Source organism: Lissotriton helveticus, chromosome 10, assembly GCF_964261635.1.
Source record: "Lissotriton helveticus chromosome 10, aLisHel1.1, whole genome shotgun sequence".
In the NCBI taxonomy this organism is placed as follows: domain Eukaryota; kingdom Metazoa; phylum Chordata; class Amphibia; order Caudata; family Salamandridae; genus Lissotriton; species Lissotriton helveticus.
The window spans coordinates 1,038,318,196-1,038,335,704 of record NC_136071.1 but is presented as its reverse complement, the minus strand read 5'-3'; the positions used below and the strand labels follow the sequence as shown (position 1 = coordinate 1,038,335,704).

At 45.6% G+C, this 17,509-nt stretch overlaps 1 protein-coding gene across 2 annotated transcripts in view; it reads right to left on the bottom strand.

Annotated features, from left to right (window-relative positions):
* The window catches only part of CACNB2 (calcium voltage-gated channel auxiliary subunit beta 2), a 1,223,908-nt gene that overhangs the window by 311,986 nt on the left and 894,413 nt on the right, over positions 1-17,509 (bottom strand). For both annotated transcript variants that reach the window (XM_078663742.1, XM_078663743.1), the window contains one exon: positions 2,029-2,148. In XM_078663742.1, coding sequence (XP_078519868.1) covers positions 2,029-2,148 — 120 coding nt within the window. The remainder of the gene's footprint in view (positions 1-2,028; positions 2,149-17,509) is intronic.

Here is a 17,509-nt window from a genome sequence, read left to right as displayed (position 1 = left end):
AATGTTAGCTTGCCATATATTGACTTCTTGTGCCATAGTGTTTTAAGCAAACTGCTCGGGGCAGATTTATAAACCTTTTATGTGACGTACTCTTGTAGTACTCTTTGAGAGTGAACCAGAATCCACCTTATCTGTGTGGTCACCCCTGATTTTTAGCCTTTTGTTTGACCATATCAATTTGACGACTTTATATCTTTGTGCACTTCATCCCTGATAACTGGTAGTAAAGTGCCTGTGCTCCTACTTTAAGTATGGTTGAAATGGCATATACCTAATAACTTACTTTAGGTCCCTGGAATATGGTACAAGGTACAGGGCCTGGAAGTTAAATGGCATTTGTTGACTGCAGCACCTATTGTGCTTCCCACTACAGCGACAGTGCAAACATGACTTAAGGCCTACTATTGTAGCCCAACTACTGCAGTTTTAAACCTGCAGCTCTGTCTGTCAAAATGGCAATTTTTTAAAGGAAAAAACCTCCCTTTTAAATAAGAATAAGTCACCCTCATGTAATCCTTGTTTCCCACAAGGTAGGGTGCATGGCAGTCAAAAGTGGGACATGTAAAAATTAAGATTATGATGTCGCTAAAATGACAAGAACCAAACAGCGCTTTTTCTTTGGCAAGACTAGCTGTCCTATGTTGAAAACCAGAGTGCATATTAAAATACTAATAATGTATAACAAGAATTGGACCAGCTAGAAAAATGGTCAAGAACTAACTTTAATACTTATTAAAACTCCATATCAATGGTGAAATTGGATTTTGATTAATATTAAGGAAGAGTAACTTTCAGAAAGTTACCTTGTGCCTGCCTGAATTTCCTGGAGGCTAATTGATATTGGATATCCTTTTCTCCTAGTCAGTGATTAGCTTTGAATAGTGGTGAAAAATGTGTGAATTGCCTCCCAGGAGCAAACAATATGCTAACCTGAATGGGCAGAGATGACTATGGGCTTTTAACAGTCTTTGTCTCTATAAGAAATCCTGTATGTCAACATATGTCAATGGAAAAAGTGGAAAAGGAGACCCAAAAGGGGTTCTGAAAATGTTCATTGTTTTCATTGCATTTACTTTAATTACAAATCCCATTTGTATCAGTGAACAGAAGAAATAAAACCAAAAAAGGCCATGAAGACACCATCACAGATGAGTAAATCTATATAAAAAAATATGCTGAAAATGATCTTGAATGTATTGATGCTGCACGGTTTCTTGTGCATTTTACTTTACTTATAAGTCAAGCATTTCTTCCAACACCGGCCTTCAAAATTACGGGACCCTCCAGCCTCAACGCCTTTCTTAACCTTACTTTCTAAGCAGCTTTCTACGCTTCATCACATTCGTGATGTCATAAACAGGAGTAACTCCCTCAGCAAAATAAGCTGATGGAAAATGTGGTAATTATGAGAATAAAACAAAACCTGGATTAACAGTTTGAAGAGTTGTGCACACTAAGATAATCTTTCACCTGTAAGATGCATATAACGAACGGCGAGACAATAAATGATCAACCAATCAGTGATAGCTCAGTAACCAATGAACTAAAATGTAACATACGACCTCAGCAATGTTTGCAACACTACAGACTCCTAATCGTGTCAGCAACAACAACATCACTTTAACCAAAGCAGAAAACGAAAGAAGACAAGGATGTCACATACTACAAGTACAGGTGAACAGATAAAATAGCCTGGTCCCTGTCTGTATGTCAGAGATTGAACATCTAGATACTACTTGGAAAGATGTTTTCAGATATGAAAATATTCTATTCCAGGGCAGGTCCATGAGGAACTGAGCCTTGCCTCATTTTCAGCGTTTCCTCAATAGATACATTCACACACAATTAAAGTAAATGCGGATGTCAGTAATTACAATGAACACCGGGCCCGGCTGCAGCCCCAGTGGATCTAGGCTAAGCATCTCCATTCTGTTCCATCCATTTTTTTCAATTATTCGAAAAAGACACACTGTAGTGGAAGACAAGGATGTGCATCAAAAACTAGCAGCAGGACGAGGATTCATTTACCTTTGCTTTTTCCAGCTGTGTCTGGGCCTGTCTCTCTGCTTCTCTCCGCACTGCTTCCCTGTCTTCCTCCAGAGACACATCTGAATCGGACGGGCGACTAGTGTAGGAGTCCGCTGAACCCTACAAAGAAACAGCAGAGGGGATAAGTAAAATACAACTTCATCCGGTGCCAAACTCTTACTCAGCATTCCCCACTTTGCATTTTTAACCTTTTTTTTTTATTTTAACAATAACTATTCCCTTTGATCATCTGCACTTCCCCCTGCAGCCATTTTGGCTTCATCTACAGATCCAGGTACAGTCAGAAGAGGCATGTATTCACATTTTGCAGAAGAACACACATTTAAGCTGAAAGGACTGCTCACAACCCTGCTTCTATCTTGATGGAGGGTGCAGCTGAGGATCGGAAAGGCTTTTTCTTTTAGTCCATGGTCAAACCATCCATTAATTATTCACTTTTTTACAAAACATCCTTCCTGACATAAAACTAAAATAAACAGCAAAGTCAACAAGCTAATTATGAAACATTAATGACATATTACTGGGATTGCATGGGTGGCCACGCACATGTGTAATTTGTGCTTTAGAAGGTCTCTATTTTCATAAAGTGCAAGGGTGCTCTACCTATTTATCTTTCACGTGACAACGTGCATTTGTTCTCGTGGGCCTCACGTTTTTTTCCTTAATAACAGACTCGGTAACAGCTGCACTGCACAGAGGAGAGCAAAGGCTATCTCGGGCATCACACCAGTAAGTATCAGACTACGAGGCATGACTGGGAGCTGGAACACAGCACCAGGGGAATGCAGCAGCGCCTGCTGTCCGCTGTATGCTAATGCTGCTCACCTGTACTGAGTTCAAAGACGCCGCCTCGTCATCACACACCGCCCCCACCCTAAAATAAAACTCCTATTTCCACAGAATCATTCATAAAGCCGACACCCCCATTCTGGGACAGACATGCTGAGGAAATACACAGACTGCGCGCGCGTGCGGTAACCTTGCCTCCTCCCTACATTGACTATATAAATAAAGCTTTTATATATATCTTCTACGCTTGCCAATACAAGGATGAGATGCTATTGCATCCATTGCAAACAAGCCATTATCCTTCGTCATAGCAACCCCCCGCCGCCCAGCGAATGAAATAAAAAGGTGCTTTACGCAGATGTCGGACTGCTTCAGCCGTCCTCCCTTGGCTCTTTTAAGGATCCGGATCCAAGTGGCCTTCATTAGCCAGGCAGCTCAGTCAGTGTCCGCAGACGCAGCGCCGGGCGCAGGTCCTGCTCACACCACATGTGCACCGCGAGCCCGGCGGAAGAGCACTCCCTGCGCTGGCCATGCTCTGTTGGTGGCTCTCTGCTGCTCTCCCCCTGCCGCCCGCACGCGCCCGCCAGTCTCCCCTTCGCCGGTGCAGCTCGGGCAGGGGGGAGCGCGTGCTAGGCACGCGCGCAGCCCGAGCATCACTTGGGTCCTAAACTCATCTCCGGCAACATCTGCATGCTGCTTCCATTCCAGCCCTGCCCCTTTCAGAGAGCGGGTGATGCTGGAGCGAGGGACATTTTTAAAAAAATCCGGTGCCAACGGTCTTAATTGACGTTTGCGAGTGCAAAGGTCATTGCGACTCTCCAGGGATCAAGCTCAGTGGAAGGGGAGGATGTAGCATCACTACTGGGCATGCTCGGCGTCCAGTCTTGTACGTGCACGCCGACGTCACACTGTTGTCAGTCTATGTCAAGGCACCATTTTGCATCTCAAGGGTAAACAGCCTGGAAATAGTCAGGTCCTGGCAATTATGCAACAGCTGGTAAACTAGGTAATTGGAATCACATCCCATATTGATATATGTCTTTCAGTAAAGACCATATGTATGAACTCTTATTCAAAACACAGCAACCACTGCCAGCGTTCCCTGCTGAATTTTCTTAAACAACTCAACGCAATTTTGTGAAAAAGAAATCTTGACATGTTTTCTGTGACGCTTTAGATGCTAAGGGACAATATTATTATAGCGAGCAGTGCATGCATTTATGTAATCAGCCACAACCTACATTTTGTCTCGCTGTGACAGGTGAGCGATATGTCTGCAACTGTTTAGCAAGGACACCCAAGGAATGATGTGAATGCAGATGACAGCTTGCGAAGTCCGCGCGCGGCAGAAGCTTCAAAACAGAACAAGCGTAAACGGTGCAGGGCTGGTCCTGTAAACGAGCCATTTATGTCAAGTGTTAGGGCGGAAAAGCGCCATGGTAAAGGACTCAACGCCCCTACTAAGTTTTCATCGATATATGTTAGGTCAGTGAGCTGCATACATAGTTCTGTCCTAAACAAATGGAGTTTTCGTTTAAATTTTTTTTTTATTTCCAAGTATTTTATTTATTTTTATACAAGAACACATTTTAATAAAAACAATTCTACTTATTTTTTAAATCCGTAAGGTAAAGAACCGCTCCTTAAGCTTTGAAGTAAGTTTACTGCTGGTCTATGATTGTCTTTCTGTGAGACTTATTAATAATAATAATATTAGTAGTATTTTTATGACTAATAATAATAAACTGTCAAACCCATAAACTGAAATGAAAAGTCACTTAAATAATACATCTAATTATGACCACCACATTGAATGGTCCTATTTCGACCTCAGAGAGGCGAAATGCTGCACCAACTGTACATAGAATAATGTATATTTCTAAGGCATACTTTCACACCAAGGAATATCTTGACTTTGATAGGAGGTGTTTAAGATTACTCAACTCAAAGGTAATATTTTATCAACCTCTGAAGGATGAATGACTGAGTGGACCTCATTGCAATTCAAGGCTATGACTATGAGGCAGAATCTAATCTAATATAACACAACATAACATAGCATAATATAATATAATATAACATAACAATATAATATATGAGACAAAATTGTGCATAGTCTTCTATCACACTCACATAATTTCTATTTTACATTATGTTATGGGTACGGTCTGTATAACTTAGCATTCACCAACTGCTCGGTGTCTTGGTGCGCTCTATTCTGGTGTTCGTTGCAGTTGTTAGTTCTGAAGTAGGCACACTTGGCATTTTTAGGTTTCGCTGGAGGGCGGAGCTCTTAGCTCCGCCTCCAGAGAAATCTCTTGATTTCCAGTAAGGAGAATGGAATACGCCCCCCTGTCCCATTGGCTAGCTCCATAAATGGAGGCTAGCCATTGGAACAGAGATCTGTCCGTCAAGGCCGGACCAGATTCGGGGGCGTTCCCGAGATTTTTTCCCAGGGCGGAGTTACGTTTTCTCCCGTTCCCTCCCCTTTCACTGATGCGCTGTCCATTTCCGCCCCCCCTCGCTGTCCTGTGCGCGTTTCCCACCGTCCGTGTCCTCTCCCGCCCCCTCCCGCCGTCCGTGTCCTCTCCCGCCCCCTCCCGCCGTCCGTGTCCACTCCCGCCCCCTCCCGCCGTCTGTGTCCACTCCCGCCCCGATTGATGTTATCTAGAGCCGGTGCCCACCCGACATTTGCCCGTAAAAATCAGCCCCCGCCTGCCTACCTAAGGAGAAGGGCCGCTGCGCTGCCCGCAGCGACCCGGAAGTGGTTGGCCGGCCGGCCAATTCCAGCGCGGCCGGCCGGAAGTGCCCGCCCCCGCAGCCCGGGGGGAAAAAAGAAGAAGCATGGCGGGGCGAGGCAGGGCGCCATCGCAGGTATGAAAAGCTCACACAGACCTCTGTACCTTGACGCACAGCACACTCACAGCTAAGTACACTCCCAAAAAACTTGTTTTCTCTCCTTGCTGACGCTGTTTAAGGGCTGCAGTAATTGGTCTCTGTGTGGCCATGACACTGAGTAATGTGGGCCGAGTGGCCCGTCCATTTCACCTGCACTAACTTGTTTGCATTTTTCTCCTGTGTTCCGTGGATTTATTTTAATCTAGCGCTTAATGCTGCGCTAAATCTGTTTCTAAGCTCCCAGACGCCTGGCAGTTCGGAGTATTCACAAGAAATATGTACAGATGTCAGCCGTTCACTTCTTTACATGAGTTGACTAGATTAGCACATGTTGCCAATACACAAACTTGAATAGAATAGCGCGATCCGATAACCCCCTTGGGACTGTGATGTTCAATACTCAAACAGCAACAGAAGTACGTATGGCAGTTTACACAAATCCTATACTTTCAGGCATACATCTTGCTCAGCACACGTTGCGTTTAATTGTTTACATGTGCTGAACATTTCAAACTTTATTATTTTCAACAAGGAATGAATGTCCTTTACTCCAGCTTTTTTGCTGGAGTATATTTGTGTGAATCAATTCCCGGAAGGAGAACGACCGGCGGCCTGTGAATAGCCACAGGTGTGACTTGTGTGTCTACGTCACACCGTATTGTGCCTGGCCACGCCCTTGAAATCCACACTGTGTATTGGTAAAATGCAGCATGAACCTATCCTTGGGAGCAGCGGCGTGCGTGGTGTAATGTGGTGGGTGGGGGGTTGGTTACAATACTAGATCATGCACATCAAGGGGCGTTACACCTCTGAAAGTAGAATTGAATAACATATGACATATATAGAATGATGTAACCGTATGCATATTTACAGTCTTTGTCTCAAAGAAATGTAGTAAATTGTCAAGAATCACACATGTATTAGTCAATCGTTGCAGCCGAGATTTCAACCCAGGTTGCAAGGTTCCAAAGTCGCCCTCTAGCCGCTATACCACGCGTACATCCTTTCCCCTTTCATTACATCTGTGGCTAAAACACTTGGCTGTCGCGTTTGTAATTACCATCTCCAAACGGAATTGCTCAGTGCATTCCAAACTACTGATGTGATGTTTGCACTTAAAAGTTCCTCGTGCTTTCTCAAAAACCTTGCTGTGAGGCCCGGGAACACAGTGCACACGCAATCCTCCCCTCCCCTTTAATTCCTCCGGTCCCCTCTACTCCGCTTTAATTCCTTCTCTTCTAGCTCTCGCTTCCATTTCGGTTCATTCTTTTACATCTCTTGAATTTTTCTTCTCTCCTCCTGTTGGTCCTTTCTTCTAGCAATTCATTCCCTTTCATTCCTCCTCCTCCTTCAAAGACTTTGTCGTCTTTTATTTCGTCCTCGCCTTCTTACCACCTCAAATTTCTTCTTGGTCTCCCTCCCTCACCCTTCTCTTTTGTGTTCCTCTTTTCTCTTCAGTTCCACGCACCGTGTAATTTCACCTCCTTTCCTTCTCTCTTTTGGTTTTCTCTGTTTTTCCTGTACCAATCCTCCGGGAAGCTTGCGGCGGCAAATTGCTGCTGACAAGCAGAGGTGAAATTACTGTCAAACATTTTGGGGTTGGATTTTTTTTTGTTTTGTAAGTTTTCGAGTAACTCCCTTCTTTTTGTTTCCATGTAAATGCGGCTGAGTGGGGGTCTTAATTTCCGCTCCCCTTTGATTCTCCAACTGCCCGCAACAAAAAACAAGCATTTACAATGCAACGGTTTCGCCTTTGGAAATGTTAAAGCTATTTGCAATGTAAATGACAATGGCAATTATTTATCTGTTTTCAAAACCAACACATAAATACAAATGTTGTCATTTACAATGCCAATAACTCAAACTTTTCCAAAGGCGAAACCGTTGCATTGTAAATGCTTGTTCGTTTTGCATCCTACGGTTGCTTGTGTTAGTAGTGTTGAGGTTTGAGTTACCTGCGTGGCAGGTGGTCCTAGCGAGCTCCAGTGGTGAGTCGATTAGGTGACTTTCTGCTGATCCCATGTCTCCATGTTGTTAGTACTTTTACTGGTGAGGTGATATGTACCTATTGACTAACACAAGAGTGTGAGTTTCTAAAGTATGTGTGTTTTGATTTTTACCAAAGGCAGTGCTTGAATGTATGAGGTGGGATGGTGTGCATCCTGAATATCGATCCATAACATCAGTGAGACAGAACAGCGAGGAGAAAATATTGAAAAAAGTATTGACAGATAGCTCCAGATTTTCTATACCGGAGTCCACATATATATAACTACGTGGTACGTAAATCTTCAAAGTATGGAGATGTGTAGTTAGGAATAGTAAATCTATACTTTTCTATAAGTGCTTACCTTTCAATGTACTTCCCTCAACACTCTGTCCTCGATATTCTTGTATCACAATATTGTTGGTGTTGATCTTCGGCAGTAAAACCAGGTGAGACTAACCTTTCTCCAAGCCTAGGTAGAGTTGCTTGGGCCACTCGGCTACACAATAAATTATGTGTGTGGAAGTTTGTGTGTCGAGTGTGTTCCTGATGTGAACAATTATCTGATCTCTGGGAAGTCTTTGACATATATTTTTTCAACTTTTGTTCCATCTGCTCTAGAATTTAATCAATCAATCAATCAATGCATTTGTAAAGCGCGCTACATACCCGTGAGGGTCCCAAGGCGGTGGGGGCGGGGGGGGGGGGGAGGGGGTGGACTGCTACTGATCGAAGAGCCAGGTCTTGAGAAGTCTTCTAAAGGCCAGCAGGTCCTGGGTCTGTCGTAGGCTGGTAGGGAGAGCGTTCCAGGTCCTGGTGGCAAGGTAGGAGAAGGATCTGCCGCTGGCAGTGGTTTTCCGGATACGAGGAACTGTGGCGAGGGCCGCAGAGCGGAGGTTACGGGTGGGGGTGTGGAAGCTGAGTCGGTTGTTGAGGTATGTTGGTCCGGTGTTGTGTAGTGCTTTGTGTGCGTGGGTGAGGAGTTTGAAGGTGATTCTCTTGTTGACGGGGAGCCAGTGTAGGCTTCTCAGGTGGGGTGTGATGTGGCTGCGTCGGGGGACGTCCAGGATCAGTCGTGCCGAGGCTTTCTGGATTCGCTGTAGTCGTCTCAGGAGCTTGGTTGTTGGTCCTGAGTAGAGGGTGTTCCTGTAGCCGAGTCTGCCGGTGATGAGGGCCTGGGTGACGGTTTTTCTCATGTCGGGAAGGATCCATTTGAAGATCCTGTGGAGCATCCGGAGGGTGTTGAAGCAGGACGCGGAGACGGCGTTGACTTGCTTGGTCATGGAGAGGGTGGAGTCGAGGATGAAACCCAGGTTGCGTGCGTGGTCGGTGGGTTCCGGGGCTGTGCCTAGCGATGTGGGCCACCAGGAGTCATTTCAGGCTGATGGGGTGGGTCCGAGGATGAGGACCTCCGTCTTGTCTAAATTCAGCTTCAGTCTGCTGTCTTTCATCCAGTCGGCGACGGCCTTCATTCCTCTGTGAAGTTTGGCTTTGGCGGTGAGGGGGTCTTCGGTGAGGGATATGATCAGCTGGGTGTCGTCGGCATAGGAGATGATGTTGAGGTTGTGTTGTCGTGCGACGTGGGCGAGATTGAACAGTGTCGCGCTGAGGGAGGATCCTTGAGGGACGCCGCAGAGGATCTCGGTGGTTTTTGAGCGGAAGGGTGGGAGGCGGACGCTCTGGGTTCTGCCCGAGAGGAAGGATGTGGTCCAGGCCATGGCCTTCTCTTGAGTTCCGGCGTCATGGAGGCGTGCTGATTGGGTGCGGTGGCAGACCGTGTCGAAGGCAGCTGACAGGTCCAGGAGAATGAGGGCGGCTGTTTCTCCTTTGTCCATCAGGATCCTGATGTCGTCGGTGGCGGCGATGAGGGCTGTCTTGGTGCTGTGGTTGCTGCGGAAGCCGGTTTGGGAGGGGTCCAGGATGTTGTTGTCTTCGAGTTAGCGGGTTATCTGTTTGTTGACAATCTTCTCTGTCACTTTTGCAGGGAACAGAAGCAGGGAGATGGGCCGGAAGTTCTTGAGGTCTTTGGGGTCCGCCTTGGGTTTTTTCAGAAGGGCGTGGATCTCGGCGTGTTTACAGCTTTCCGGGAAGGATGCTGTCTCGAAGGAGATGTTGATTGTTTTCCGGAGGTGGGGTGCGATGGTGGAGCTGGCAATGTTGAAAACGTGGTGAGGGCACGGGTCGGATGGGGATACGGAGTGGATGGAGTTCATGGTTTTGATGGTGTCTTCGTCGCTGACGTTGGACCAGGCGGTCAGGCGACTGGTGCGGCTGGAGGTCGCGGGGATGGTGGTCTTGGTGGTGGGTGCGGGGGTGTCGCAGTTGAAGCTGTTGTGGATGTCGGTGATCTTGCGGTGAAAGTAGGTGGCCAGGGATTCGCACAGGTCTTGTGATGGTGGAATGTCGTTGGTGTTGGAGCTGGGGTTGGAGAGTTCTTTCACGATGCTGAAGAGCTCTTTGGTGTTGTGTGCGTTGTTGTCTAGGTGGTCCTTGAAGGCGGTCCTTTTGGCGGTCCTGATGAGTTCGTGGTGTCTGCGAGTGGCATTCTTGTGGGATGTGAGGCTGTCTGGTGAACGGTCGCGGAGCCATTTCTTCTCTAGCTTTCGACAGGTGTGCTTGGAGGTCCGGAGGTCTTCGGTAAACCAGGCGGCTTTCTTGCTGGTGTGGTTGGTTATGGAGATCTTGGGGGGGCGAGGGTGTTGGCACAGTCGTTGATCCACTGTTTAATGTTGGTAGCGGCAGAGTCGGGATCGATGGGGTCGGCGGGTGGTCTCAGGGCGAGGGTGGTGGTCAGGGAAATATGGTGAGCTACGAGGGTGCAGTGCTTGGTTACAGAGTATGAGTGTGGCATTTTGGGTCCTACAGCAGGGACTTTGAAGGAAGAGGTGCGTGTTGCTGTAAGACAAAATGACATTCAGTTCGGCATCTTGCACCAATAGTGATCTGGTAGTGGGCGGGCTATTTGAAAGGTACTGATTGGTAGATAGGTGATCAAAATCAAGATTGTGGGTTTAGTAGGCAGAGTTATGAATTAGGAAGGCATTTTAAAGTTATGTTGGGTAAAAGGAAAGGAAGGGCAAAGCAGTAGAGACTATGGATGAGCTGATGTTTGGTTATGTGGAGCAGCTGTGTGTGAAGATGCTTGGTAACACTAGGAGAACATTGGGAGCGACATGAGGTGAGTTGCTATGCATGGTGTGGACACTGAATAAGGAGAGCAGTAGATGAGATTGGCATGGGGAAGGTATTGTATTCTGAGTGTTTCTTGACTATTTTGAGTGATGGTAGGGTGTAGTGAAGCACCCATTACCCCAGAATAAATGGTTATTTATGGCACTATTTAACTTTGCTCTGTAACTCGCAGGTCACAAGGCAGAAGCAGTAGCTAATAAATATTACCGAAAAGAAGATACTGTAACTCAGATATGGGCTAGGCGGCTAAGGGTTGCCAACGATGTCAAACAAATGACCGAGGCAAAGAAAAAATATGACAGCAATGGCAAATACAAAAAAATTATGAGAGGAAATGAGTAAGGGAATGTGAAAAAGGAAGAAATAAGAATGCAATGATACAAAGAAAGGAAGTAGGATACAGAAATGAACTAAAGAATAATCGGCAGAAGGAAAGAATGACCAAAAAGGAGAAAGATTTAATGAAAGCAGAAGGACATAATAGAAAGATGAATGGAAAAATGGCATCGCAAAGAAAGGAACAAAGAAATAAGAATAATTGAAGGAGGCCAAGAAGGAAAGCAGGAACATTGAATGAAATAATGTAACGGGCAAACAAAATATAGACAGAAGAATGAGAGACTGGAGTGATGAATTAAAAAGGATGGTAAAAGGAAAGATAGAAGAGAGAAATAGAAAGAAAAAAGGAAAAAACGAAGCAAAAATAAATAATAATAGTGATAAGGGGGAAGAAGGACAGGAGGAAGATACGAAAAAAGACAATATACTGAAAGAAGAAGGGGTAGAGAGAAGGAAAAATGGAAAGAAAAGATATGAAGAAAGATGAAAGAAAAAGATGGCATGAAAGAAGAATGGATAGAATGAAAGAAAGATGGAAAGAAGAAATATAATGTGCATGAAAGAAAGAACAGAAAAAATAATACAATTTAGGAAAGAATGATGAAAACAATAAATGAAAAATATGACGGAAAGAAGGAACGTTAGAAGGAAAGACTGAACAAAGAAAAAAAGAAAGATCGAAGAACGGAACAAATTAATGAAAGAAAGAAGGGCGGAAAGTAAGACAAAAGTAGGAAAGACTGGGAAACGTTTACAGCAAATACTCTGAAACTTTACTTGTAGGAAAACTTCCCACGATACTTCAAAGAAGCGGGCAGGAACACTCATTTTCTCGCTCACTCACTGTCAGATGGCGGGTATTTTAAGTTACTGGCTGCCCACATGGAGTGATGTGTAAATCCAGGTTGGAAATGAGATATCTTGGCATACTCGGTGATCTCAAGCATGGATGGTTTATTGCTTTCAAGTGTGTTATTTGTTGGCAGGGGCTGCTCTAGGGTTGGACAGAAGAGAGCTGAATATGCCTTTAATAAAGAAAGGGATGAGTAGAAGCAGATAGATAGTCATTCCATGGGGAGGCGACATGACTGGAAAACAAAGCAGGGCAGGGAGTGGTGCCAGGAGAAAGTGTATGGACGCATGGTTTTCAGTGTAGGGCATTTATGTCAAGAAGTTGCTTCGGGAAGAGGTTATGTCAGCAGTAGAGGGTAGGCTGGGGTACCATTTTGGGTGAGGGGCAAGGGCTGAAAGGGTAAAACTGTGTCAGCGAGTTGATTATGAATGATACAACAATCTAACCTCACAGACTCCACTGGGTGTGGTGAATGACGAGGGGGAGGGTGCCCAATTGATATTGAGAATGGAGGATAAGTAAGCAGTGCAAAAGGAGGTGTGAAGATTTGTGAAAGAATTGTCAATATTTCATATATTTATACTTTTTATTCTAAACAGTAATGTAGTTCTATAGAGTACACCAGTGCTATCTGTTATGTAGAACTTTTATAAGTTCATATTTGTACATTGTTATCCACAACACTTATGCCGGTGCCGTCAGAGTGACGTCACTGTATAGTGAAACAATGTAGCATTTTCTGTAACCATTTAATTTTTTTTTTCTTTTTTTCACCTAGTCGAATTAAGTCTATAGTTGACAACTTTGTGACTATGAATCAAAGGCTTCCAATCTTTATGTACGCTCTGCTCTAAGATTGCCCTGTGACAGTAAGCAATAGCATTGACCATCATGTAGTGCTGACCAGAACCAAACAAAAAGAAAACACTGACCTTTTTTTGCTTTGCCAATGATTGTTTTTTTCATGGTTTCTGTAAAATGTTATCACAGAAACAATATAAAAATGCATGCACGTGCATGAATAGTCAGCCATCTGGAAATGGTTTTGTAATAAAGTTTTATAAAAAACATTCGTAGATCGCTAACGATGCACGCAGGTGTGAGCCTTCACAAGCATGGGTGGGTGGCCGGTCTTTTTCGAATGGGTTTTATTAAAGTAAATAAAACAGTACGTTTTTTGTAACATTTATATATTGTAAGTTTAAACAATATGGTGCAAGAGAGAATCAAAAAGCCATCGAGGAACATACGTTGGAAAAGATACAGACAGATACCACAAAAAATCAGTAGGATGCCGCTCAAGAGTTCACTTTAGGAGCAGGGACAGCAAGGTACAACTGCATAGAATAGCGAATACCTAGGACTGGTCATCTGATGATATGTGAAGGCTGAGTCCACCTTGCGGAAAGGGTCTTCACTTCAATAATCAGGCACTCTGGGGGATCCAAAGAGGCACTCCTGGGGTAATTGGGTGGGGGCACGAGGGTGGTGGCATAGGTGAAGCGGGCAAAGGGAAAGGTGGGAGCATACGTGTCTGCAGCGTTGTTAACATCACCAAGGAGTGGACCAGCCTCCTTTCGGTCTATGGTGCCACAAAGCCCTTTTCTCAGAATGGTACCCCCCATCTATCTCCCCGGTAGGCAGGGTGGGTCAGTAGATTGACATTTCAGCACTTGCCATGAAAGGGTCCCATGTGTTTTCAAAGGTGTCTGACTGATGATTTAGTTTATAAGTGATTTTCTTGTAAACTGCTACGTGATACAGTTCATGGAGCCATGCATAGAGTGAGGTGAGGGTGGACTGCTGCCATTGGCGGAGTACACTAAGTCTTAAAAAAAATAATTACATTGAAAAAGTTTGAACTTTGGCTACCTATGCAGGTGAATGCGCAGGCCTCATATAGATGACGATTTTGGAATGTTTTTAATAATTAAAATGCATTATTCTATTCTAATGTTTTTGTAAAGTGTGTGGCTACCCAGTCCAGGCCTTCCAGCACTAATAGTAGAAACACCAGCCGGAATACCTTAATGAACTTTAGGTTAGTGCTGGGCTATAGGAAATATGAGTTTTGAGGAGTTTTCTAAAGCTAGTTTTTGACTGTTGAAATCTGAGGTCGGCCGGGAGAACGTTACTCAGTTTCGAGGCAAGGAATGCAAAGGAACAACCGCCACTTCTAGCTCTGCTGACCTTCAGTACCATCAAAAGCCCTTGCTTCCCGGACTGAAGAGGCCTCCTTGTAACGTAGGCGGAGATTTGGATGATAGGTGGTCCTTTCCCCTTTATGAACCAATGGGTGATGCAGTGGGCCCTACATTGAATTATTTTCTGTACCGACAGCCAGTGCAGAGATGCGTAGGCTAGACTGGCTGATTGTTGTTTAGGGATTTTATAAAGGATCATGGCTGTACTTCTTGAAGTCTTTTGATAACATATTATGGACTCTGGTAGAAATGGGGTGTCTGGTTGGCTAGGGTATGCACCTACGCCAGGCAGAACCCACGACTCTAGTCAGGGTAAGGGAGTAACACACCCAAGCTAACCCCTGCTCACTCCCTAGGTAGCTTGGCAGAGAAGTCAGGCTTATCCCAGAGGCAATGTGTATAGAGTTTGCACAACACACACACACACAACAGCGACACACTCGGCACACCACTAAAGAGACTCCACATAAGGTTATATAAAAATATCCTTTGTATTACACATAAAACACATTAGAACACATCACATTAATCATGGTACCACTAGGCGCTTGTCATAAAAATGCATTTAAATATATAGGTCATAAATAACTTGACCAATTAGGCCTTTGTCATAGCAATACCAGTAGTACACTGCAGTCAATACTCATAACTTACCAAAGTCAAACATCACTTTGTACTGTACTTGAACACATCCTTGTTACAAATGTAACCATAACTTCCCTCATAAGACTTTGGCATGCACATGCAGCAGTTGGAGTAGGGAGGGAAACACAAATCACCAGACTTCACCATAACTCATTATCAAACCTAACTCCCCACAGGTCATCATCAACTTCCAGGCCCCAGTGCTTTGGCGCACCTAATATGGTATTCAGAGTGGTTTCCCTGAAATCCACTCCCGGCCGAATCCTCCGTGGTGAAATCCCTTCTCTGTGTTGTGTCCCCCGGAATGTGCATGGAACGTAGGGAGGAGGGTACATGCCCTCCCCCTCCCCAACAGCGGGGAGAACTCACTCAGTCCCCTCCACCTGGGAAATGGCAGGGGCAGCTGGCCACAGAACCACAGTGCAACTGCCAAATTTAACTGGTGCAGACTACAACAAGAATGCCACCAAACTGTGCCACAGGAGAATGGGCCCAAACAAGGCAAAAACAATTATGCCGCTGTTGGCTTAGAGACCTCCTTGGTCCTCCGCATACTTAAACTGAATCGCATGCAGCCGCCCGCGAACGCGTGGTGCGGCTGCCACATATGCTGTGAAGCTCAGCCCTCTCCGCAAACACGGGGCTGAGCGGGAGATGCCGTACCTTTCCTCCACTACCATGGCAGGTGAGTGCAGCCTTCTTTGCCGGCCCCACCCACTACCAGGCGACAGTAGAGCTTTTCTGCACTCTGCACAGCATCACAGACTGGACTCTGGTTGCTTCGGCAACTCTCCTCCTCTTCGGATGCAGTGGATGGGAGTGGCCTTCCTTGCCAGCCCTGCCCACTGTCGGATGACCGCAGGGCTCTTCCCGTCCTCAGGAGGCACACAGCTTGGTTTCTTGCCACAAGGGAGGGGGGCTGCGTTGACGGGGGATTTCGTGGTGCTGCACTGCGGTGAGCAGCCCGCACTCATTGCAAGTTGAGCCAATGCTCTGGCATGGACTTTAATCAGCCGGGCGAAGAGCTCTACTTGTGCTTTTGTTAACTCACCAGGAAGGAATGGCCAATTACGATGCTCGGAGGCAGGCAACTCCAAGAATGTGCTCCCTTCAGGGAATCCATCACTTCCTTCAAGGGTTATGCACCAGACACAGCCCAGGAGCAGAAACATCGCTCCCCCAGTCCTTTTCCTACTCCAGATAGGAGCAGTAACTGCAGGCCGGCCCACCCCACACATGTCAGGGGTAGTGATCCTCACAAAGTTTTAAGCCCTCCTTTAAGGCAGGCTACTTTTAGCTCCAGCTACCATCTTTCCTGAAATCTTTTATGTCCCTGAGATTTCCAACAGGAGCTCACACAAGCCCTTGGAGATACTTCACAAGCAGGAAACCACAGCAGGGAAAAAAGAGTCAGTCCTTTTCCTCCACCACAGACAGAAGAAGAAACTGAAGGTCAACCCACCCCTCATGCACAAAAGGCAATGCTCCTCACACAGTTCTTCCACTCTTCTTCTTGGTAGGGTCCTCTTGTTCCTTGAAGTAATCCAAAGTCCTGAGGTTTTAGGTGTAATTCTTATACCCAAAAATGTACTTGTTCTCTTTGTGGCAAGGGTCTCTGAACCCAGTTCAAACCAGTCCTGTCCTCCCTTGTGCAGCATGACCACAGGGGACAGTTACAGCATTGAGAAAAAGGAGACACACCCTAATCAGGTACAAGCAAAACTCATCCCACCACTCTAAATGCAGACCAGCTCTATTCCGCCCTGCGATGAGTCACCCAGGCAAGTCAGGGCACACCTCAACCACCCCACCCCCCAGTGACTGTCTAGAGTGAATGCACATCAATCAAAAACCAGACAATAAATACACAAACAGTCAGAGGCACATAATTCTAAAGTAAGAAAATGCACACTTTCTAAAAGTGGCATTTTCAAACACAGAATTCAAAAACCACCTTTACCAAGTGGTGCGTTAAGAAATTCTGAGTTCAGAGAGCCTAAACTTCATTTTCTATCTTATCCCTATTGCAAATTACACAGGTAAAAATGGTACAGTGCAACCCCAATGGAGATAAGCTGCCTCCCCTCCGGAGAGGATCGGGTAGCCGGTGGACTCCACTGTAGCGGTTCCCGGACAGTCACACTTGGACCCATAAGGAGTTGGAAACGCAGATCACAAGACACTGAACAACTAAAGCCCCCAATGGGAAGCAAGAAAAGTGGAAGACTCTGAAGCTGGAATTGGGCGAAGGTTACTGAAGCTGAAACTGGGCGAAGAATAAAAGCCCAACCCCCACAGAAACCAACTCCTGTGAGTACCCGCAGAGGAATGAATCTAAAAAACTACTTGGTGCATACTCGCCCGAAACCTACGGGGACCACCAACAGGTTGCAGCCACTACCAAAAGGCCATTACCCATGCAACAACTGCAGCGTCTGCCATTTAACATCAGTTACAAAGTCAATAACTTTCAACAATAACACTACATGGCAACTGAGGCATTACTCAAACTGCAATACAAGTGGAGTAGTGTATCTCATCACCTGCACCTGT